Raw genomic sequence first — 24,346 nt, 5'->3', positions numbered from 1 at the left:
CTCCGCTTTGGTCCCTGGCTCGACCTGCGGCACCACCCTGGTCTCCGGTCCTGCTCTGGTCTCTGGCTCTGCCTCCAGCACCACCCTGGACTCCAAATCCTCTTTGGTCCCTGGCTCGACCTGCGGCACCACCCTGGTCTCGGTCCTGCTCTGGTCTCTGGCTCCGCCTCCAGCACCATCCTGGTCTCCGGTCCTGCTATGGTCTCTGGCTCCGCCTCCAGCACCACCCTGGTTTCCGGTCCTGCTCTGGTCTCTGGCTCTGCCTCCAGCACCACCCCGGTCACTTCCCCAGGTGTTTTGTCTTAGTCTGTGATTGCCTCCATCTTGTGATTGGTTCTTGTTCCCTATATCTACTCTGTTTGTTCATTTCCCTGTGGTGAGTTGTTGTTAGTATGTGCTATGCTGTCTGTTCATTTCTCTGTTCCTGTGCCCTGTCCTGCTCAGTGTTCTGCCCTGTTTTTGCCTGCTTGTTTGTTTCATGTTTCCTGTTTTGTCTATTAAAAGGATTTAACTGCATTTGGATCCGCGTTCACCTGTGACTAACCGTGACACGTACACAATTACGAGGAATCTGCTGAGCCCCAAAAAAACAGGTTCAAAGACGTATGATGAACTGGTGAGTTTGTTGACTAAGCAGTTCAATCCGAAACCCAGTGAAATAGTCCAGAGATGGAAGTTTAATTTGCAGAACAGAAGCTTGGATGAAAGTAAAGCGGAATATGTGGCTGAGCTCAGGAAGCTAGCACAGGACTGTAACTTTGGTTACAGTCCTTTGTAACTTTGACACACTCACTGTCATGCTGAGAGATCGGTTAGTGTGCGGAGTCAACAATGATAGCATACTGAGGAGATTATTAGCAGAGAATGGTCTGACGTTTGAGACAGCGTTGAGAAAAGCACAGGCTATTGAAGCGGCTAATACGGAAATACAGATATGAACAGAGAGACACAGATATACAGATATGAACAGAGAGACAGGACACAGGCACAGTACCACTGTTTTCAAACTGGAAGCGAGAGAAATGAGAAAGTCAGGTGGTACAGGGACATGCTACTGTTGTGGTGGAAATAACCACAGACCAAAGGATTGTAAGTTTGCAGGGGAAAAATGTTACAATTGTGGAAAGCTTGGACATTTGAAAAGAGTGTGTAGAGTAAAACTACAAGACACTAAAGCGGATAAGAGCAAGGAAAATTCAAGATGGGGGAGAGGAAAATTGCAAAAGAGAGCAAATTATCTCCAAGACCAAGAAAAAGAGGTGCCTGGAGAGGAAGTATTCACCATGTATAGTATAGAGTAGAGTCAAGCATACCCCATATATGTCGCCTAATATACAAATGTTGTCCGTAACCAAATGCCTAGTGAAATTTGAGATTGACACGGGATGCATTGTGACTATAGTATCACAAGCAGAATATGCCAAATTGAATGCTAAAAAGAAACTGCCTCTGATTACAAGCAAGGTCAACCTTAAAATGTACACAGGACAGTCAGTGAACATTCTGGGTACCACAAAAGTCAAAAGTAGAATACAAAGGTATTACCAAAGAACTACCAACTAACTTGTCTTCTGGTAAAGTAGGTTCCTGTCTTTTGTATACTATCTGCTTAACTCACTTTGTTCTAGAGTAGTGTGATTTGAATCGTGTTATATTCTATAGCATTGTTGATTTTTATAGTGTTGGTTTTTGTTGTTCTCTCAGCTGATTAATCAGGAGTAGTTTCAGTCTCCCTTAAGGTGTGAATTGGGGGCAGGGCTTACCTATTTAAATTGAAGGTTTGTTAGTAGCTCTCTCTCTCTCTCTCTCTCTCTCTCTCTCTCTCTCTAACATTAGTGTCTAGTACTGTTTTGATATATTCTACCATACCTCAATTCTCACTATTGTTTGACTACAAATATGTGCCTTAAACCCATCTCTGTACTCAAGGCCTACTCTCGCAGACGCTCTCATCCACAAAGCAGAGGTCACAATCCCAATAACCTCATCTACCCTCCTCTGTTATGTTAGTCTCAAACAGTAGTGGTAGGTGGGCTCTGGAATTGTCAGTCTGCGGTAAAGAAAGCTGATTTTATCTCTGCTTTAACTTCCCATTACTCCTTTGATTTTCTTGCTCTAACAGAAACCTGGATATCCCCACAGAACACTGCTACACCAGCTGCTTTATCCTCTGCCTATGCTTTCTCTCACTCACCACGAGAAACAGGCAGGGGTGGTGGTACAGGTTTATTGTTGTCAAAGAAATGGTGCTTTAAACCTCTACTCTTCTCTAATTTAACCATCTCTTCTTTTGAATTTCATGCCATTTCAGTTACCTCTCCTATCAACCTTGTTATCATTGTTGTCTACCGCCCTCCTGGTCCCCTAGGAAACTTCTTGGAAGAAATGGACTCACTGCTTAGTGCTTTCCCTTCCGATAGCTCCCCCCTGACAGTGCTTGGTGACTTCAACCTCCCCTCTGACAAGCTACATTCTTCTTCCCTCCTGTCTCTTCTCGACTCTTTCTCCCTCACACTCAACAGCTATATCCCCACACACAAAGGAGGCAATGTCCTGGACCTGGTTTTCACCCGTCCTTCTCCAGCTACAGATGTGACTGCTACCCCACTCCACGTCTCTGATCATCACCTGGTATCCTTCACCATCACTCTACCTATCTTACCTAAAACTACCTCTCACCCCCTTGCTCTTACTCGCCGCAACCTTCACTCTGTCTCACCTTCATCTGTAGCTTCTGGCACTCTTTCTTCCCTTCCTGATGCTAAGTCTTTTTCCTCACTACCCTTAGACTCAGCCACAGATACTTTCCTCTCATCTCTTTCCTCAACTATGGACTCCCTCTGCCCTATGTTCGCTAAACCCAAGAAAACTTCTTCCTCTGCTCCTTGGCTTTCAGATGTGCTGCGCAACAATCGAAGAGAGCTAAGATCATCAGAGAGAAAGTGGAAGAAATCACAACTTGATGCAGATCTTGATTTTTACAGAACACTTCTTGTCAAGTTCTCCTCAGATGTGACTTCTGCCAAGACTTCCTTCTACAAGGAAAAGCTTGAAGCTTCCTCACATGACCCTCGGAAATTCCACAACATCATCTCTTCTCTGCTCAACCCCCCAGCTCCACCTTCTTCATCCTCCCTGACTGCAGAAGACTTTGCTTCTTTCTACCAGGAGAAGATTGAGGAAATCTGCCGGACCTTCACTTCAGCCCCGACTGCACTTACATCTCAGAGTATGGATTCCCCTACACCTTCATTGTCACATTTTTCAACTGTAGCAGCAGAAGAGATTTTACAACTCATCCAGTCCTGCAATCCTACCACCTGCCCATTGGATCCACTCCCTACCACTATGCTCCAGACCATCTCACAAGACCTCTTGCCCTTCATTTCCACTATCGTCAATAGATCCATAGCATCTGGTCAGGTACCAACTACTTTCAAGAGAGCAAGGGTTATTCCCATCCTAAAGAAACCTGCTCTGGATCCATCAGACATCAGTAACTACAGACCGGTATCACTTCTCTCATTTCTTTCAAAAATTCTTGAACGCATTGTCTATAATCAACTGTCTGTCTATCTCTCACAGAACAACCTCCAAGATCCCAAACAGTCTGGCTTTAAAGCAGCTCACTCTACAGAGACAGCCCTTTTGGATGTCTCTGAGAAGCTACATACTGCTAGATCAGCCAAACTATCATCCGTCCTTATCCTCCTTGACCTTTCAGCAGCGTTTGATACGGTCAACCACAAGACTCTCTTATCCTCCCTCAAGAGTCTTGGGATTTGCGGATCAGCTTGGGAATGGTTTGCCTCCTACCTGGAAGGACGCTCATATCAAGTAACATGGAGGGGAGTGACATCTGCTCCACGCAGACTCTCCACTGGCGTCCCACAGGGCTCAGTACTTGGTCCTCTTCTTTTCTCCTTGTATACTCACTCACTTGGTGAAGTTATTTCATCACATGGGTTCTCTTACCACTGCTATGCTGATGATACACAACTTATCTTCTCTTTCCCACCCTCAGATGCCACAGCTTCTGACCGGATCTCAGCATGTCTGGCAGAAATTTCATCATGGATGACTGCTCATCAGTTAAAGCTCAATCCTAGCAAAACTGAACTGCTGTTCATCCCAGGTGATTCATCCCCAGGTCACGATCTTGCTATATCCTTGCACAACGATCTGATCTCCCCTTCAGCCACAGCTCGCAACCTTGGGGTAACCATGGACAATCAACTGTCCTTTTCCTCTCATGTTGCAAATGTGACTCGCTCATGTCGGTTTCTTCTCTACAACATTAGAAGGATTCGGCCATTTTTGTCCACACAGACTGCCCAGGTACTTGTTCAGTCTCTTGTCATTTCTAGACTGGATTACTGCAATGCACTGCTGGCAGGTCTACCTATGAACGCAATCCGTCCTCTGCAAATGATCCAAAATGCAGCTGCCCGGCTTGTTTTCAACCTGCCAAAGTTCTCGCATACCACCCCGCTACTGCGATCCCTCCACTGGCTTCCGGTAGCTGCACGCATCCGGTTCAAAACACTGATGCTGGCCTACAAAGCCAAAAATGGACCAGCCCCCTCTTACCTCAAAGCCCTCATCATTCCTCGCACTGCACCCCGCAACCTCCGATCTACCAGCACTGCTCGACTGGTTCCACCATCTCTCAGGGTAAGAGGCAAGTATACTACAAGACTCTTCTCTGTACTGGCACCAAGGTGGTGGAATGAACTTCCCATAGAGGTCCGGACAGCCGAGTCACTGGCTATTTTCAAGCGGCGGTTGAAGACCTACTTATTCAGGAAGCACTTCAACTAGCACTTCTTTCCTTATCTTTTGCATTTAAAAAAAAAAAAAAAAAAAAAAAAAAAAAAAAAAAAAAACCACCTTTGACACTTTTTCATTGTAACTTTGAACAAATGTTTTAAACTCATGGTATCTTAAGTATGTAACCTAGTGAACCAGCATTAATGTATTCAGTGTTAGAGATTTAAGCACTTATGTACGTCGCTCTGGATAAGGGCGTCTGCCAAATGCTGTAAATGTAAATGTAAATGTACCAACAATCATGGTGGCTGGATCAGGACCAAATCTGCTGAGACGAGCATGGCTCACAGAGTTAAAACTCAGCTGGGAGAACATCAACAACATAGAAAATAGTTCTGAGAGGTTACAGGACATTCTGAAGGCACATGAAACAGTTTTCAAAGAGGAACTGGGAACACTAATGCCCCTTTTCCACCAAAAAGAACCGGGTGCTGGTTCAGAGCTAGTGCTGGTGCTGGTTCAAAGTTGGTTCCACTGGCAAACCTTCTAAGAACCGGTTTGCCTTTCCATCAGTTAAAGAGCCATCACAGAGCCGAGTCTGACGTCACTGTATACGTCTCACATTACACAGCAACGTTAGCGCTGCAGCAACAAACACAAACACAACATAAACAATGACGGATGTTTCTTTACTGTTAATGCTCATGGCTTTGTGAACCTACATTGGCATCCAAACGCGGCAAATCCAACGTGTACGTGCAGCTCCATGTAATCTGTATAAACGGAGGTTGTAATCGAGAAAGTACTTAACATTATTTTATCATTAACACAGAAAAAGTTAGCCTTAGCATGTAGCTACCTACTATCATGTGTGCTGATAATTGATCATATTGTGGTAAAGTAAAAGTGTATTAGACTTTGGTATACTTAACGTACATTATCAAAGGCGCTAACAGTAGCCCCACCCATAACCCCGCCCACAGTCCCTGATGCAAGCGGTTCTTAAGTCTAGACCAGCAACGTTTTGGTGCTACTTAAGAACCACTTTTCCTGGTTCAGAGCCGGTGCTTCGGCTGTCGAAAAAAGAAAGAACTGGTTCTAAATTAGGCTCCGAACCTGCACTCAAACTGCCTCGGTGGAAAAGGAGCACAAGAGAGCAATGGAGGTGCAGCGAGTGAGATCGCTGCAAGGAATAACATATGCAGAAGCTGTAAAGAAAGTGTCTAAGGAAAAGGAAACCAACAAACCAGAACTCAAAGAAAATAAAACTAAGTCTTGTGAGAAATGTGAAAAAATAGAGGAAAAGAAAGATATGTTAGTTATGGGGAAAAAGTGAATTCGTGTTGTTTATGGTTGAGGTGATAAACTGCTCGGCACAATCAGACAGAAAGACAGAGAAGATCAAAATAATAGTTGAAGAAATGATAGTGGCAGGAAGTGCAAACTCGCAGTCATGGGCTGGTGGCTCTTTATGATATTAGCTATATTGCAATGGAACTCTAGAAACCTTATAGCAAATGGACAGGAATTCAAGAGTTTTGTCTCAGATTTAGCAGATAGACATCATGTAATATGTGTGCAAGAAAGCAGGAAACATGGTTAAAACCACAGTTAGACTTTATTGTATGGATATAGTTTGATTAGGAGAGATAGAGAAATAGAAAAAGGTGGAGGTGTAGCAACTTTTGTTAAAAGTGGGGTAAGATATAAACTTATTAGTAAAGTGAAAGAAAACAAATCTGTTGTAATTGAAGTATGGTCAGGGGAAGATAGCATAAAAATAGTCAATTTTTACAACCCTTGCAATAGATTAAGTGCTGATATATTGGAATCAGTTTCTGGGTCATTGCAGGGCAAAATAGTGGTAAGTGGGGATTTTTGGGGATGTGCATAGTACATTATGGGGAAGTAAAAACACAGATATAAATGGATTAACAATAAAGAAATTTATAGATGATAAGGAGCTGGTGTGTATTAATGATGGGAAGGGCACACGGTATAATAGCTCAAGTAATAAAGTACAGAAAGTGCCATTGATCTAACACTGGTGTCAATTGGAATTGCAGGAATTAGTGCATGGGAAGTAATGAGTAGATCGACAGTGGGCAGTGATCAATGCCCAATAATAATTAGAATTGGAAAAGAGATACACCAGGATGGGGAAGTGAAAATACCAAGGTGGAAATTAGACCTGACTGACTGAAATTAGCTGACTGGCAGACATTTCAAGAAACTAGTAAGTCTAAGTGTGTGGAACTACTGAGTAGATATATATAACAGATGTAGAGGAAATAACCCTTGTTTTCCGTAGTCGCAGCCATTATACAAGCAGCAGAAGAAATAATTCCGAAAAGCACAGGAAATAAGCAAGGAAAAAGTGTGCCGTGGTTGGATGATAGCTGTAGAATAGCAGTTAAAAAAGAAACAAAGCATTTAAACAGCTTAAAGCTCATCACACACTAGAAACTCTAGTTGGCTACAAAAGGGCACAAGCAGTAGTTAGGAAAATGATTAGGTCAGTCAAACGCATGTATTGGAGCCAGTATTGCCATAAAATTGGAAGTGAAACTAAGTTGTCAGATATATGGGGAACAATCAGGACAATGAGTGGATTAGGTAGACATGCCAGTGTTATGTAGTAATAATAAGAATGCCATTAGTAATGCAGAAAAAGCAGAGTTTTTGGTAGAAACCTTTGTGAAAATCCACAGCTCTGGAAATTTAACCACAATAGATAAGCAGAATAGGAATCAGACACTGTTGGAAAACCCTGGAATTAAGGAGAGTAGAACTGCGTCAGGAGGAGATATGGACTTGCCTTTTACTATGTTTAAATTAAAAAGGGCTATCTTAAATGCACGGCAAACAACACCAGGGAAAGATGCTATATGTTACACCATGTTAGGGCATATGAAGGATGTGGCATTGGAGGTAGTATTAAGGCTAATTAACATGATATGGAATACAGCTAAAATCCCGCATGACTGGAAACAGGCAGTGATAGTCCCAATACTCAAACCTGGTAAGAATGCTGTAGACCCATCAAGTTATAGACCTATAGCGTTAACATCACAATTAGGAAAAGTCATGGAGAGGATGCTAACAGATAGGTTAAGTTACTATATGGAAAGCATATCAGTCTGGATTTTGTAAGGGAAGGGGGACAATTGACTCTGTTTTGTGCTTAGAAGCAGAAGTTAGGAAAGCACAAACTAATAAGGAAAGTGTAATTGTTGTGTTCTTTGACGTTGAAAAAGCATATGACATGCCGTGGAAAGATGGACTACTTATCAAACTTAACAAATTAGGAATAAAATGTAAATTATTCGTTTGGATATTAGACTTTCTGGACAGAAGAACAATAGAGTTTAAGGTTGGTACATTGTATTCAAGTAGGCATATTGTGGAAAATGGTACCCCACAAGGTAGTGTCTGCAGCCCCATACTATTCAATATCATCATAAATGACATTTTTGATCAGGTAAGGGACAATATAGGTAAGTCACTTTATGCAGACGATAGAGCACTCTGGGTTAGGGGATGAAATGTAGAATACTTAAGAAAGAAAATGCAAAATGCAGTAGAGAAAGTTGAACAATTGACTTATAAATGGTGATTTAAGCTATCAACTCAAGTTATATGCTTCTCTCAGCATTGGAATCCAATCTTAGAAAGCTTCATGTGGAGCAGGCACAGGCACTCCGGATTTGTACCAGGGCATTTAAAACATCGCCAGTAACTGCATTACAGGTGGAGGCAGGAGAAATGCCAATACATATTAGGAGGGTCAAGATTATGTTGCCATATTGGACTAATCTGAAAGGACATAATATGATGCACTCAACAAAAACTGTGTTGCAAAACTGCGCAGAGCATAGCAAAAGAACTTTTTACAGTTTCGGGTGGGTGGGGAATGCTAAGGCTCAAAATGCAGGTCTCAGTTAGCTGCAAATTGGACCCACTGTGGCAATATCAATGATACCATCCTGGAAATTTATACAACCAGCTGTAAATATCAACTTACAACAAATAATAAAATAAAACACAAAAACAATGCCAGAGTGGATAATAGTTCAAAACTATGTAAAGAAATATCAATTCATATTTACAGCAATTTTACTGGCATTAGGGTGGGTGGAGGAAAATAATCTGAACACAGATGTCATTATAGCCTCAGACAGTTTATCAGCATTATTAAGCATTCAGTCAGGGAGAGCGTTATGTAGACAAGACCTCATCCATCAGGTATCTCCTTCCTTTGGGTCCCTGCCCATGTAGGGGTGGAAGGAAATTAAACTGTGTTGATATACTAGCAAAAAACTCTACAAAGCAGGAAACAGTTGATGTGCACATACCAATAAGTAGAACAGAGTTCAAAACTATCATAAAGCAACACTCACTTAAAATATGGCAGGAATATTGGAAGTCGGCGGATACAGGACGTCACTTATACAGTATACAAAACCAGGTAGCAACAAGCATGAGGAAGGGCAGAAGCCCAAGGGAAGAGATGCTAATCTCACGGCTTAGAATGGGTCACACTGGTTTAAATACAACACTGTACAGAATAGGAAAACATCCCACTGGATTATGCACTGATTGTAAAGTACAAGCGACAGTAAAGCATATACTGTTAGACTGTAAAAAAATATAAAGAAGATAGGGCAAAGTTAAAGGCACACATGGATGGACAAAGCATGACACTTGAACATTTATTAGGTAAAACGTCTATGAAAATACACAAATTAGTAATTTTGTTTTTGAAAAATACTGGGTTAAGTGAAAGAATCTGTTTTATATATACATATATATTTTTTTTTCTCCCTCTATCCTTTGATGTCATTCTAGTGCCCCTGTGTCTAGTCTAGTCTAGTGTCTAGTAGGTGGCGGTAATGCACCTTTAAGCTGAGTTGCCAACCGCCATTAAACTCGAAAGAAGAAGAAGAAGATGCAGCTTAACGACATGGCCCAAACTTGACGACATGGTCCAAAACTAACGTGATGCTTGATAATGACACTTTTGTTTAAGTGTGTGTGTGTGTGTGTGATTCCTCTATTCTCTTTGCAATGTGCTTATAAAGAGAGACATATGAAGATGAATAAAGATGCATGTATATTCTAAAGTGATATAAAGTCAACACTGTGATGAGAGAAAATACAGAATCAAAAGAACTATGCTTTAGTAAGTATTTATAAAGCAGTGCAGTATTTCAGCAGTATGTTAGTTTACACTGATCAGGTTTATTATTATTATTATTATTATTATTATTATTATTATTATTATTATTATTATTATTATTATTATTATTATTATTATTATTATTCAGCAGCAGACAGCTCAGGGTACGAAACCTAAACAATTGCATCCATTGAAATAAAATGCTAGATACACAACATACAATTAGAGCATTCAATCTATCAGTAAAATATAAAGCTTAAAAGTCATTAGATTTGTATTTGCTCCAGTTATGGGTTTCACAGCAGATCATTTCTGAGTATTGGTGCTAGTTAACAATAAAAAATCTTACTTGCTGTCTCTCCTGGGATGTCTTCAGGAATCTGTTAATGGAGTGAGTGTCCCGAGGAGGGAGATCAGGATCGTTTATATACAGCACTGTTTAGTTACTTTCACTTTGGTTTGGTCAGCAGGTTTCTGGGAATCAGTGCCTTTTACACAAAGTACTCATTATATCAAAGGAAGTAGTGACTTATCTCCCCATCCTGCTGTAATCATGTCTGTGATGGTGACTTCCTGTTATAAACATTTGGTTATCTAAACTTCTTAAAAAGTGGTTTTCATTTATTATCTGCTAAAATATAAAAAAAAAATTTATACATATTACTTAAAAATTACATTAAAGTAGAAATGTACTGATTCGTACCTCCTTCTCTCCTGCACTTGCTTCAGTTAAGTGTGTGTGTGTGTGTGTGTGTGTGTGTGTGTGTGTGTGTGTGTGTGTGTGTGTGTGTGTGTGTGTGTGTGTGTGTGTGTGTGTGTGTGTGTGTGCTGGGCATTTATATTCAGGAAACTTTCTCTTTCTTTTTTAGGTTCTGGATCATAAAAGAAACAACGTTTTTCAGATAAACCAGAAGTTAAAAATAGTGACTAATATAATACTCATACAGTATCTTGCAAAAGTATTCATACCCACTGAACATTTTCACATTTTGACACGTTAAATTTTGTGATAGACCGGCACAAAGTGGCACATAATTGTGACGTGGAATGAAAATGAAAAATGAAAAAAATATTTTTTACAAATAAATCTGTATAATATCTGATCCTATATTATCGTAAGCCTTAATTCACTTTCGTTCTTTGTTTTTATCCTCCATGTCAATGTTAAAACCTCTTTCTGCTAATTTCACACATGCGCACTGAACACTCTCTCCACCCGTATTGACAAGCCCCGCCCCTTTCTGCTCATTGGTTACACGTTTGTTTTGATTTTTGTTTATTATCGGCCCAACTCAGGTTTCTGAAGCATTTCTCAAAAATCTGAGAACCTGCCTTTAAGGCTCACAAAGTCTGCAGTGTTTTAAGTCTCTCCTTAAGCCACAGCCATGACCAACACCACCGTACGACCAACAAGCACCAGATCCTGACTCAACAACGAGACCTCAGCTCTATCCAGATCTGCTTACTCTGGAAGGTCTGTGCACACCACCAATCGCTAAGTACAACAGAGGCAGAGGTCAGATTCCCGTGTCAGTGGCGATGATGATGAGGAATTTCCAGTCCTATCTGATAGTAAAGGATAAGATAACAATGCCCATGGTGGAGGTAGTGGAACCTAATGATCACTGATGTCAGTACACCTCTAATGAACAATGAAGGACTCTGAACATGCACATGATTACCTCCCTGACCCGAGAGAGGTCTGATGGAAAAGATTTGGAAGTTAAAGTGATTCAGCACAGTTTTACATACCTCACTGAACTGTGGCGAATACTTCACTAAATTACGGGCTGATATCATGCGAATCTGGTGTGACTGGCCTGATGAACATGTGTGTGCAGGGCACTCAAAACATAACAATGGAAGAAAGGCCCTTTACAGTATTCTCATAACTCATCTGCAAGATGCATGTCAAACCACTGACAGTGGAAATGGACATGAGACACAGAAAGGTTTTCTTTTACTGGCTCATGGAAATGCACAATGTGCACAGTGGACTTACTGAGGGGAAAGTGAGGGGAAAGTGACAGAATGCCAGGTGCACTTGAGAAACTGCCTTTTCATTGGACTGAACACAAATAAAACATCAAATCTCACTCGCTCTTCCTCCTTTGCCTCAAGAGCGAGTGAGATTTGATGTTTTATTTGAGGAGAAGGAGCTCCACAATGCACATACACCAAGTACACTTTAGATGCCTATAAGCATATGACAGTACACACATTAAATGTAGAAGACTTTGTGTTTTTAGTAGATTCTGGTGCAGGAATCTCTGTGATAAAAATGAATAAAATTGAACAGGTGACAGAAATGAGAGGTTAGATCCCTGAATTCAGTCGGAACATCTGGGATTATTCTGAAAGAAAAATGTTTTGGGAATAACCAGTGTTAGTCATTCAAATGTTCATTTCTGCTATCTGAATGCTGCACGATTAATCTTATGAGAATAAACCGAAATAACCTAATCAAGCTCTCATAGATAAGGCCAGCCGTTACTTACACTACACACACATTACAGCTCACATACACATAAGGGACTAGACGCACATTATGAACAAGAGGGTTTGAGAAACAGGAAGGAGCTGATGCATTGCTGTTAGAGAATTTGTATTGGGATGATCACAGATGTACAGTACTTTATATGTGAATCTCTGTAGGATACATGTAAAGCAGGGGAAGGCCCACCCGTTCATTATGGAGAATTCACGCCCATGTATGTCTTTTATTTAAAGGTGAAAAAAGAGATGTTGGAAGATTTAGGAATGTGGACACTAAAATGTATGAAAACTGGTGATTGAAAACCTAGTACAGATCCCATGGTGTTGTACAGTGAATAAACTAAAGCCTAATGTAATGTATTTTAGCTGTATAGCCTTGGCCGATAGAACATTTGAGATAACGCCACAAGCAAACACAGATGTGCTGAAACCAATGTGGCAGTTACCATATATTTCTGTCGATGATCCCCATTAAAATGCATTTCTTAAGGTACTCTGAGCAAACATGTTGTGGGTCTAATATAGAATTGTGCACCGGTGCAACTAACCCCCAAATTTGATTACAGGCCTTGTAAATTGTGGTACTTTCACTTTGGCTTCATCAGCATGGTTCTCAGTATCTGTGACTTTTACACAAGTGCTCATTATAATAAAGGAAGTCTCCCCCTCCTGCTGTATGCATGTCTGTGATGGTGACCTCCTGTGATAAACTTGTCATTATGTAAACTTCTTAAAAATTGGTTTTCATTTATATAATCTGCTAACATATGAAAAACATTTATACATATTGCTTAAAAATTACATCAAAGTAGAAATGTACTGATTCATACCTCTTTCTCTCCTGCACCTGCTTCAGTTCAGTGTGTGTGTGTGTGTGTGTGCGCGCTGGGGCATTTGTATTCAGGAAACTTTCTCTTTCTTTTTTTAGGTTCTGGATCATAAACGAAACGACGTTTTTCAGAAAAACCAGTTAAAAATAGTGACTTGCAAAAGTATTCATACCCTCTGACTTTTTTCACATTTTGACACGTTACAACCACAAACAAAAATGTATTTTATTGGTATTTTATGTGATAGACCAACACAAAGTTGCACATAATTGTGGAGTGGAAGGAAAATAGTACATTTTGTCCAAATGTTTTTTTTTTTTACAAATAAATATCCGATAAGTGTGGTGTCCATTAGTATTCAGCCCCACTAAGTCAATACTTTGTAGTACCTCCTGTCACTGCAATTACAGCTGCAAGTCTGTTGGGGTCTCTACCAGCTTTGCACATCTACAGAGTGAAATTTTTGCCCATTCTTCTTTGCAAAATAGCTCAAGCTCAGTCAGATTGGATGGCAAGCGTCTGTGAACAGCGAGTTCAAGTCTTGCCACAGATTCTCAATTGGATTTAGGTCTGGACTATACTTTGATCTAAACCACTCAATGGTAGCTCTGGCTGTATGTTTAGGGTCATGAACCTGTGCCCCAGTCTCAAGTCTTTTGCAGACTTCCCATCAACTCTGACCAGCTTCCCTGTCCCTGCTGAAGAAAAGCATCCCTACAACATGATGCTGCCACCACCATGTTTCATGGTGGGGATGGTGTGTATGCTCTGTGAGATGTTCAAGGCTCGGGATATTAATTTATAACCATAACCCTGCTTTAAACTTCTCCACAACTTTATCCCTGACCTGTCTGGTGTGTTCTTTGGTCTTCATGATGCTGTTTGTTCACTAATGTTCTCAAACACACTTCTGAGGGCTTCACAGTAGAGCTGTATTTATACTGAGATTAAATGACACACTGGTGACTCTTTTTACTCATTAAGTGACTTCTGAAGGTTTCACTGGATGTTACTTAGGGGTATCAGAGTAAAAGGGGCTGAATACAAATGTACACCACACTCATTTATTTGTAAAAAATAAATAAATAAAAATTGACACCATTTATAATTTTCATCCCACTTTCGTTCGGTCTATTTAATAAAATCCATTTTTCTTTGTGGTTGTAACGTCAAAATGTGGGAACTTTCAGTGGGTGTGAATACTTTTGCAAGGCACTGTATTAATGCTGAGCCTCTTTAGTAGCCTTTACCCTTGACAGTGTTCGTGCCTCATCTGAAACTAAACACTTTCACCAGAAACACAATGATTTTGGTTCCACTTCGCAATAGGACAAAATGGAGATGCCTTTATACTTACTTGCATCTTTGTGAGCATGCCAGGACTTTCTGTAGGAGGTCCAGGAAGAACTTCTGGCTCTTCAACCTCCTCGAATCGAGGTACTCTCTTCCTCTTCCCTGTCGTTTCGCCTGCCTCGAGATCTTTCTGCATCTCCACCTCGTCGCCAAACACATCCTGTAGAGACACGAGCTAGATTCACCGTTGCACTTCACAAACTATTTTAAAAGTATCCTCTGCCGCTCTGTATCACACTGACCTTCAGTTCTCTCTTGCGGTTTTTCTCCACCGTGCCTTTGTTGCCCCGAGAGTTCCTGCTCTCTTCCAGCGCTTCGAAGAGCCTCTCTACGAAGCTGCTCGCCGACTCGTCCAGAAACGGCCTCAGCTGGTCTGAGACACACAGAAAGCCAAAGCCACATCATTAGAAATGTGTTTCATCAAAGCTAGAAGTGGGGTGGGCAAGTCATGGCCTAATGGTTAGAGAGTCTGACTCGTAATCCTAAGGTTGTGGGTTTGAGTCTCAGGCCGGCCACGACTGAGGTGCCCTTGAGCAAGGCACCAATCCCCCTAACTGCTCCCCGGGCACCGCAGCATAAATGGCTGCCCACTGCTACGGGTGTGTGTTCACGGTGTGTGTGTGTGTGTGCACTTTGGATGGGTCAAATGCAGAGAACGAATTCTGAGTATGGGTCACCGTACTTAGCCGTATGTCACGTCACTTTTCACTTAATACCCCCAGTGCCTGGACAAGGCAGAGACATGTGCTTTGTACCTGTTGTTTTCCTTTTGTCCAGCCCTTTGCCCAGGCAGTGCAGAGCCGCAGTGACCACAGTGGGCTCTGAGAAGCCCAGCACCTTCTTCACCGTGCGCTCCACCCAGGGCCGCAGCTCCTCCACCTCCCTCTTGGGCAAAGACATGCTGAGAAGATCTGACATGTGTGAGGAGGAGACACAGGTCATAACAGGTCATAACGGGTCATAAAGACACATCCACAACCTTACAAACGATTTCACACTGTTCCATTCAGGATTTATACTTTCTGCATGGCATTTTTAAACAGGAAGTTAATCAGTTAATCAGTTAAAACAAAACAATCCCTTATTTATAACCAAGAGCCTAACGTAGTGTTAATGTAGACACTTTATTAAACATTACACCGTTTATCTGTCTTCATTATAGCTGTGTTTATTTTCTCTCATTTCTCTGCTGAAGAGTGCAAATAAAATAAAACCTTAAACACAAAACTATAAAATAAATGTACGGCTCTCGTGATAAAGTGACGTGACGTTTAGTCTGAAGTAAGTTGATGCTAAACCATGTAGCCGTTAGCCTAGCCGTTAGCCTAGCCGTTAGCCTAGCTGTTTAGATTTAAACATTTAACTTACCAGCTGATTTCTGCCACAAGTACGAACGCCAAAGAGAGCCTTTCTTCACCAGATCTCAGCTTATTCACCACAGAAACGCTACAAACTAAATGTTTAATAAATAAAGATTTTTGTACAGAAATAAATTTAACGAACTTTCTGTTCGCGGCGTCCAGAAAACGTTCAGGCGCTGCAGTAAGAACAGGAAATATAACCAACTACTTCCGTAATGAGACGAAGAAATACAGTCGCGTTGGTGCTGCCACCTGCTGTTAGTGATGGCGAAGTGAAGCGTTCTTGAACCAGGGATGCTTTTTTTTAAAAATCTCTTTATTTATTAAGTATTTGATTGAACAGAAAAAGAAACTAACAACAATTGTCATCATTGCCATGTAACAATAACACAATATGCCAGAAGGCCAACAGTCTTTCAGTCCAGACTAAGTGCCAAGTCCTTAAATACAGCGATCGTTCTCATGGCTTTCAGGTTTTTAGAAAATTCAATAATGTCAAAATACATTTTCATCTCATGATTAAATCTTAAATAAGGGGTTTGCACTTTGAAAATGTACGTTTATGAATGTGATATTTGGCGAACAGAAACATAAGGTTTATAAAATAAATATGTTTTTTTTAATATTCATGAATGTCAAAAATCACATTCTCTAAACAGAAAGAACAGTTCAAGTTCAAGTGCAACTTTATTTGTATAGCACATTTACAAACAGCCAAACGACTGACCAAAGTGCTTCACAGTGCATTTGACATTGCACATACACTTAAAAATACACAGATACACAATAAGATAGTTCAAGAAACTAAAATATGAATTATGAATTGTGTGACATGAATATAAACCATAAGATATAAACAGACATAAACCCCTGGGCAATCATGAAAAGGCTAGAGAAAATAATTGGGTCTTTAGCATGGACTTAAAACGAGAAATGGAGAGTGCCATCCTAATCTCTAGTGGCACGGAGTTCAATAGTCTAGGACCGGCCACAGAAAAGGCACGCTCTCCTCTACGCTTGAGCCGTATACGAGGGACAACCAACATAGCCTGGTCAGATGTACGAAGACTTATAATAGGAAAGTAGGGATGAAGAAGTTCAGATAAGTAGAGAGGAGCGGTATTATGGAGAGACTTATAGACAAAGAGTAAAATCTTAAAGTGGTAAAATCAAGAAAATTTAAACCGCCCCTTGTCTATGGTATTCATAAGTACAGATTTCCTGACAAAATTAGTTTTATTCTTCCGTACAAAGTTGAAGATCATTGTATACATTTTTTTAAGAATGGCGGCGTCGACATTCAGAGAAAGTGCGGAATATGTTAATAAGCCCTCATCTTTGGCAAGTAAAATTCTGCCCTTTACATTTACATTTACAGCATTTGGACACCCTTATCTAGAGCGACGTACATAAGTGCTTAAATCTCTAACATTGAATACATTAATGCTGGCTCACTAGGTTACCTACTTAAGATACCATGAGTTTATGAGTAAGGTGCAGTGCGAGGAGTGATGAGGGCTTTGAGGTAAGAGGGATCTGGTCCATTTTTGGCTTTGTAGGCCAGCATCAGTGTTTTAATCTGATGCATGCAGCTACCGGAAGCCAGTGGAGGGATCGCAGCAGCAGGGTGGTGTGGAGAACTTAGACAGGTTGAAAACAAGCCGGGCAGCTGCATTTTGGATCATTTGTAGAGGACGGATTGCGTTCATATGTAGACCTGCCAGCAGTGCATTGCAGTAATCCAGTCTAGAAATGACGAGACTGAACAAGTACCTGAGCAGTCTGTGTGGACAAAAATGGCCGAATCCTTCTAATGTTGTAGAGAAGAAACCGACATGAGTGAGGAACATTAGCAACATGAGAGACTAGTCCAGAGAAAGGTGGTTCTACAATGTATTGACTTTCTCTGGATGAGTTGTAAAATCTCTTCTGCAGCTACAGTTGAGAAATGCGAAAACGAAGGTGTAGGGGAATCTAAACTAGGGTTGCCACCCATCCCGTGAAATACGGAATCGTCCCGTATTTACAGGCAAAAACGATTTGTCCCGTATTTTACATAGGTCCACATTATACAGCATCCCATGCAAATCACCCCACCTGCATTGTGTGGATACGCGTCCTATTCTGCCCCTGATTGGGTAATACTCGTTGCCATCGTTGGTTTTATTTGTTTGTTTTACTGTTAAGGGCCATGAATCACGGCCAATCAGAGTCAGAGGATGGCGGGATGCCGCCTCGCCGGTTCTTTTGACAGAGTCAGAGTGACAGAAAATCCATATGAAACGATGGCATCTCCAGATACCTGACATGCTCCAATACTACACACTACTACTTCTGGTCCGCTGATATTCACTGATACACTGATATACATCCACTGATGTTATTATGTTCATGATGTTCATGGAAGATCTTTTGCAAGTTTGCAAGTTATAATTACTAAGTTATTGATCACACTTTGTTGGTGTATATTTATTATTGTCATAGCTGTGTATTCTTTATGACTACCTAAGTTGTGATAATGAGAGACTGTATCTGTTCACACTGATTTCAATAGCAGATATCTTATTATAATGTCCATTGGTATCAATCTTAATATTTTTATGAATACATATGATATACCACCACTGGCATGCCATCGGGACTGAGGTCATCGTGGCCCCGAGGGGTGTGGCCCCCGCTGCGGCAGGCGTCCCTTATTTTTCTGTATTGAAGTTGGCAACCCTAATCTAAACTCTGAGATGCAAGTGCAGTCAGGGCTGAAGTGAAGGTTTTTTTGAAGTGAAGGCAAATTTCCTCAAACTTCTCCTGGTAGAAAGTAGCAAGTCTTCTGCAGTCAGGGAGGATGAAGGAGGAGGAGCCAGGAGGTTGAGCAGAGAAGAGATGATGTTGTTGAATTTCCGAGGGTCATGTGAGGAAGCTTCAAGCTTTTCCTTGTAGAAGGAAGTCTTGGCAGAAATCACATCTGAGGAGAACTTGGCAAGGACTGTTCGGTAAGAATTAAGATCTGCGTCAAGTTGTGATTTCTTCCACTTTCTCTCGGATGATCTTAGCTTTCTTCGATTGTTGCGCAGCACATCCGAAAGCCAAGGAGCAGAACAAGAAGTTTTCTTGAGTTTAGTGGAGGAAGTCCATAGTTGAGGAAAGAGATGAGAGGAAAGTATCTGTGGCTCAGCCCCACAAGGGGAATAAGGAAAAATGGTTGACTCAGGATCAGGAAGAGAAGAAAGAGTGCCAGAAGCTACAGAAGAAGAAAAGACAGAGTGAAGGTTAAAGCGAGGGGGTGAGAGGTAGTTTTAGGTAAGATAGGTAGAGTGATGGTGAAGGATACCAGGTGATGATCAGAGACGTGTAGTGGGGTAGCAGTCACGTCTGTAGCTGGAGAAGGACGGGTGAAAACCAGGTCCAGGACATTGCCTCCTTTGTGTGCGGGGATGGAGCTGTTGAGTGTGAGGGAGAAAGAGTCGAGAAGAGTCAGGAGGGAAGAAGATTGAAGCTTGTCAGAGGGGAGGTTATCAGAAGGGAAAACACTAAGTGGTGTGTCCATTTCTTCCAGGAAGTCTCCCAAGGGATCAGGTGGGCGGTAGACAACAATGATAACAAGGTTGATTGATGATGTGACTGAAATGGCATGGAATTCAAAAGAGGAGATGGTTAAATGAGACAAGAGTAGAGGTGTAAAGCACCAACCTGTACCACCACCTCTACCTGTTTCTCAGGGTGAGTGAGAGAAAGCATAGGCAGAGGGTGGAGCAGCTGGTGTAGCAGTGTTCTGTGGGATATCCAGGTCTCTGTTAGCGCAAGAACATCACAGGAGTAATGGGAAGTTAATGCAGAGATAAAATCAGCTTTCTTTACAGCAGACTGTCAATTCCAGATCCCACCTACCACCACTGTGTGAGACTTACACAACAGTGGAGGGTAGATGAGGTTACTAAGATTGTGAACTTCGCTCTGTAAACGAAAGCATCTGCGACAGTAGGGTTTGAGTACAGAGATGAGTTTGAGGCAAATATTTGCAGTCAATCCAAAAGTAAGAATTAGCATATGGTATAATATATCAAAACAGTACTAGACACTAGAGATAGACAGATACTTACAAACAGCGGAGAACCTTCAATTTAAATAGGTAAGCCCTGTCCACAATTCACACCTTAAGGGAGACTGAAACTACTCCTGATTAATCAGCTGAGAGAACAACAAAGACCAACACTATAGATTAACATGTGATTAACATGTGAATAACATGTGATTAACACGTTCACAGATTAACATGTGATTATCATGTTCACAGATTAACATCTGATTAACATGTTCACAGATTAACATGTGATTAACATGTTCAGAGATTAACATGTGATTAACATGTGAATAACATGTGATTAACACGTTCACAGATTAACATTTGATTAACATGTTCACAGATTAACATGTTGTTAACATGTGATTAACATGTTCAGAGATTAACATGTGATTAACATGTTCAGAGATTAACATGTGATTAACATGTTCACAGATTAACATGTTATTAACATGTGATTAACATGTTCAGAGATTAACATGTGATTAACATGTTCAGAGATTAACATGTGATTAACATGTTCGCAGATTAACATGTGATTAACATGTTCGCAGATTACCATGTGATTAACATGTTCACAGAATAACATGTGATTAACATGTTCACAGATTAACATGTGATTAACATGTTCGCAGTTTAACATGTGATTAACACGTTCACAGATTAACATGTGATTAATATGTTCACAGATTAACATGTGATTAACATGTTCACAGAATAACATGTGATTCACATGTTCACAGAATAACGTGATTAACATGTTCACAGAATAACATGTGATTAACATGTTCACAGAATAACATGTGATTAACATGTTCACAGATTAACATGTGATTAACATGTTCACAGATTAACATGTGCTCTATTGTAAGTGTTGGTGGCTGATTTTGGATGTCGTTGACTTGACAATCTGTTCTTAGAAAACAATAATTAACATTAACTACTAGGCATGTTCAGATATTTGTCATGTGGAAATGCTTTTGTACTTTTTTTATGATAAAGTTATGTAAAATAACTGCTCAGTGCTGCAAAACAAACTCTGCTAATGCTAACTTAATTCTATATAAACTATATACAGGCCTAATAGTTACTAGCCTAAATTGGACTTAAGTAAAGTTGGCCACATATTCACAGATTCGAGTCAATAACTCCTGAGCTAAACGCTGTTACTACACAAATAACACCTCTTTTTCACCATAGTAATGTATAGACGCAGATACAACCCAATTTTCCTCAATATCAGCTTTCCTCCTTGGTGGACAAAATACATAAGTCTCTATGTGCAGACGACTGAGAGACAGATTCCAAGGGACCATCTGCAAAGTGCAAAACCCGAAAAGCGAATACTAAAAACCAGTCAATAACTTTACTGTAATACACTGTACTGTCACCAGCTCACACACACACTGTAATACACTGTACTGTCACCAGCTCACACACACACTGTAATACACTGTACTGTCACCAGCTCACACACACACTGTAATACACTGTACTGTGACCAGCTCACACACACTGTAATACACTGTACTGTCACCAGCTTACACACACACTGTAATACACTGTACTGTCACCAGCTCACACACACACTGTAATACACTGTACTGTCACCAGCTTACACACACACTGTAATACACTGTACTGTCACCAGCTCACACATCACTGTAATACACTGTACTGTCACCAGCTTACACACACACTGTAATACACTGTACTGTCACCAGCTCACACACACACTGTAATACACTGTACTGTCACCAGCTTACACACACACTGTAATACACTGTACTGTCACCAGCTCACACATCACTGTAATACACTGTACTGTCACCAGCTCACACACACACTGTAATACACTGTACTGTCACCAGCTTACACACACACTGTAATACACTGTACTGTCACCAGCTCACACATCACTGTAATACACTGTACTGTCACCAGCTCACACACACACTGTAATACACTGTACTGTCACCAGCTTACACACACACTGTAATACACTGTACTGTCACCAGCTCACACATCACTGTAATACACTGTACTGTCACCAGCTTACACACACACTGTAATACACTGTACTGTCACCAGCTCACACACACACTGTAATACACTGTACTGTCACCAGCTTACACACACACTGTAATACACTGTACTGTCACCAGCTCACACATCACTGATGTGCCACTGTACTGTCACCAGCTCACACACACTGTAATACACTGTACTGTCACCAGCTCACACATCACTGTAATACACTGTACTGTCACCAGCTCACACATCACTGTAATACACTGTACTGTCACCAGCTCACACACACTGTAATACACTGTACTGTCACCAGCTCACACACACTGTAATACACTGTACTGTCACCAGCTCACACACACTGTAATACACTGTACTGTCACCAGCTCACACACACTGTAATACACTGTACTGTCACCAGCTCACACATCACTGTAATACACTGTACTGTCACCAGCTCACACACACTGTAATACACTGTACTGTCACCAGCTCACACACACTGTAATACACTGTACTGTCACCAGCTCACACACACTGTAATACACTGTACTGTCACCAGCTCACACACACTGTAATACACTGTACTGTCACCAGCTCACACACACTGTAATACACTGTACTGTCACCAGCTCACACACACTGTAATACACTGTACTGTCACCAGCTCACACACACTGTAATACACTGTACTGTCACCAGCTCACACATCACTGTAATACACTGTACTGTCACCAGCTCACACACACTGTAATACACTGTACTGTCACCAGCTCACACACACTGTAATACACTGTACTGTCACCAGCTCACACACACACTGTAATACACTGTACTGTCACCAGCTCACACACACACACTGTAATACACTGTACTGTCACCAGCTCACACACACTGTAATACACTGTACTGTCACCAGCTCACACATCACTGTAATACACTGTACTGTCACCAGCTCACACACACTGTAATACACAGTACTGTCACCAGCTCACACACACTGTAATACACAGTACTGTCACCAGCTCACACACACTGTAATACACTGTACTGTCACACACTCACACACACTGTAATACACTGTACTGTCACCAGCTCACACATCACTGTAATACACTGTACTGTCACCAGCTCACACATCACTGATGTCCCACTGTACTGTCACCAGCTCACACATCACTGATGTCCCACTGTACTGTCACCTCTGATACTACAACACTTACTTGACAGAAATGTCTTTTTGTTTAATTTTTATGATTTTTCATAATAAGAAAAATCAATAACAAGACTATTGTGGGAATTATATTCAATAACTTCACTGTAATACACTGTACTGTCACCAAGCTCAGATCACACATCACTGATGTCCTGATAGTTATACTACAACACTTACTTGGGGGAAATGTCTTTACTGTAACTTCACTGTAATACACTGTAACTATCAGGACATCAGTGATGTGTGAGCTGGTGACAGTACAGTGTATTACAGTGAAGTTATTGTTTTTTTTTGTATTCGTATTGAGGAAAATTGTGTTGTAGTTGCCGCTGTACATTACTATGATAGAAAAGAGGTGTTATTTGTGTAATAAAAGCGTTTAACTCAGGAGTTATTGACTCGCGAAACTCCAATCTGTGTATATGTGGCCAACTTTAGTCTAAACTGGATGGATACACGGAGCGCCCTGTAACTCACTGAACTGCCTGTGTTCACAATTCACACGGTGCAGATGGGAGGGAGAACGGCCGACTACACAGTTTATGGGAATAAAATGTGTATTTCCCTCACAATTGTCACAAAAACTCACATTGATTTGCGAAATCATGCGGCATGATTTTTTTTCCTTACTGCTGCAGGAGTCTGTGTGAGAATATGGAGGTGTGGCGTGAAAATATGGGGGTGTGGCGTGAGAATATGGGGGTGTGGCGTGAACATATGGGGGTGTGGCATGAGAATATGAGGGTGTGGCGTGAGAATATGGGGGTGTGGCATCAGATTGTGAGATTTGGGTCAATTGCGTGAGTCTCACCCTGAATGTGTAAGAGTTGGCAGCCTTGAATTAACATGACAGTCCCTCATGTCGGACTTTTCTCACTCTCCCACCACACATTGTATTTCTCACGCAGAAAAACTTTTTGACTATTTATCATATATTTAATAAGCCGCAGCGCCCAAAATGTATCAGTCCGGATCAGGATACACCCTGGACGGAGTGCCAACCCATCACAGGCCACACACACACACACACACACT

General features: G+C 41.2%; 2 protein-coding genes across 4 annotated transcripts in view; both read right to left on the bottom strand.

The window, feature by feature from the left end:
• The window catches only part of LOC113652129 (legumain-like), a 51,653-nt gene extending 41,223 nt beyond the window's left edge, over positions 1-10,430 (bottom strand). For 2 of the 3 annotated variants that reach the window (XM_047817806.1, XM_047817809.1), the window contains exon 1: positions 10,299-10,429. The gene's annotated coding sequence lies outside the window, so the exon portion shown is untranslated. Of the gene's footprint in view, positions 1-10,298 lie in introns of all 3 variants that reach the window. The other variant, XM_047817807.1, reaches the window with a different exon arrangement.
• A 3,733-nt stretch (positions 10,431-14,163) lies between these two features.
• LOC125145373 (U4/U6 small nuclear ribonucleoprotein Prp3-like) lies at positions 14,164-16,197 on the bottom strand. The gene is made up of 4 exons (XM_047817828.1): positions 15,997-16,197; positions 15,384-15,539; positions 14,871-15,001; positions 14,164-14,788 (listed from the first exon to the last, which is right to left on the bottom strand). The coding sequence occupies exons 2-4, from the start codon at positions 15,526-15,528 to the stop codon at positions 14,555-14,557; spliced, it is 510 nt and encodes a 169-aa protein (XP_047673784.1). The 5' UTR covers positions 15,529-15,539; positions 15,997-16,197; the 3' UTR covers positions 14,164-14,554.
• Positions 16,198-24,346: the final 8,149 nt, after the last annotated feature.

The sequence above is a fragment of the Tachysurus fulvidraco genome, chromosome 8 (genome assembly GCF_022655615.1).
Source record: "Tachysurus fulvidraco isolate hzauxx_2018 chromosome 8, HZAU_PFXX_2.0, whole genome shotgun sequence".
Taxonomy (NCBI): Eukaryota; Metazoa; Chordata; class Actinopteri; order Siluriformes; family Bagridae; genus Tachysurus; species Tachysurus fulvidraco.
Note: the sequence above shows the minus strand (reverse complement) of the source record. Positions and strands in the feature narration are given on the sequence as shown.

What these genes read in the sequence shown, in the direction of transcription:
- LOC125145373 (XM_047817828.1), bottom strand. Translation starts at nt 15,528, where the DNA reads ATGTCTTTGCCCAAGAGGGAGGTGGAGGAGCTGCGGCCCTGGGTGGAG. An exon ending in GGACAAAAGGAAAACAACAG is followed by an intron (nt 15,002 to 15,383) that starts GTACAAAGCACA and finishes TGTGTGTCTCAG; the next exon opens with ACCAGCTGAGGCCGTTTCTG. An exon ending in ACCGCAAGAGAGAACTGAAG is followed by an intron (nt 14,789 to 14,870) that starts GTCAGTGTGATA and finishes GTGTCTCTACAG; the next exon opens with GATGTGTTTGGCGACGAGGT.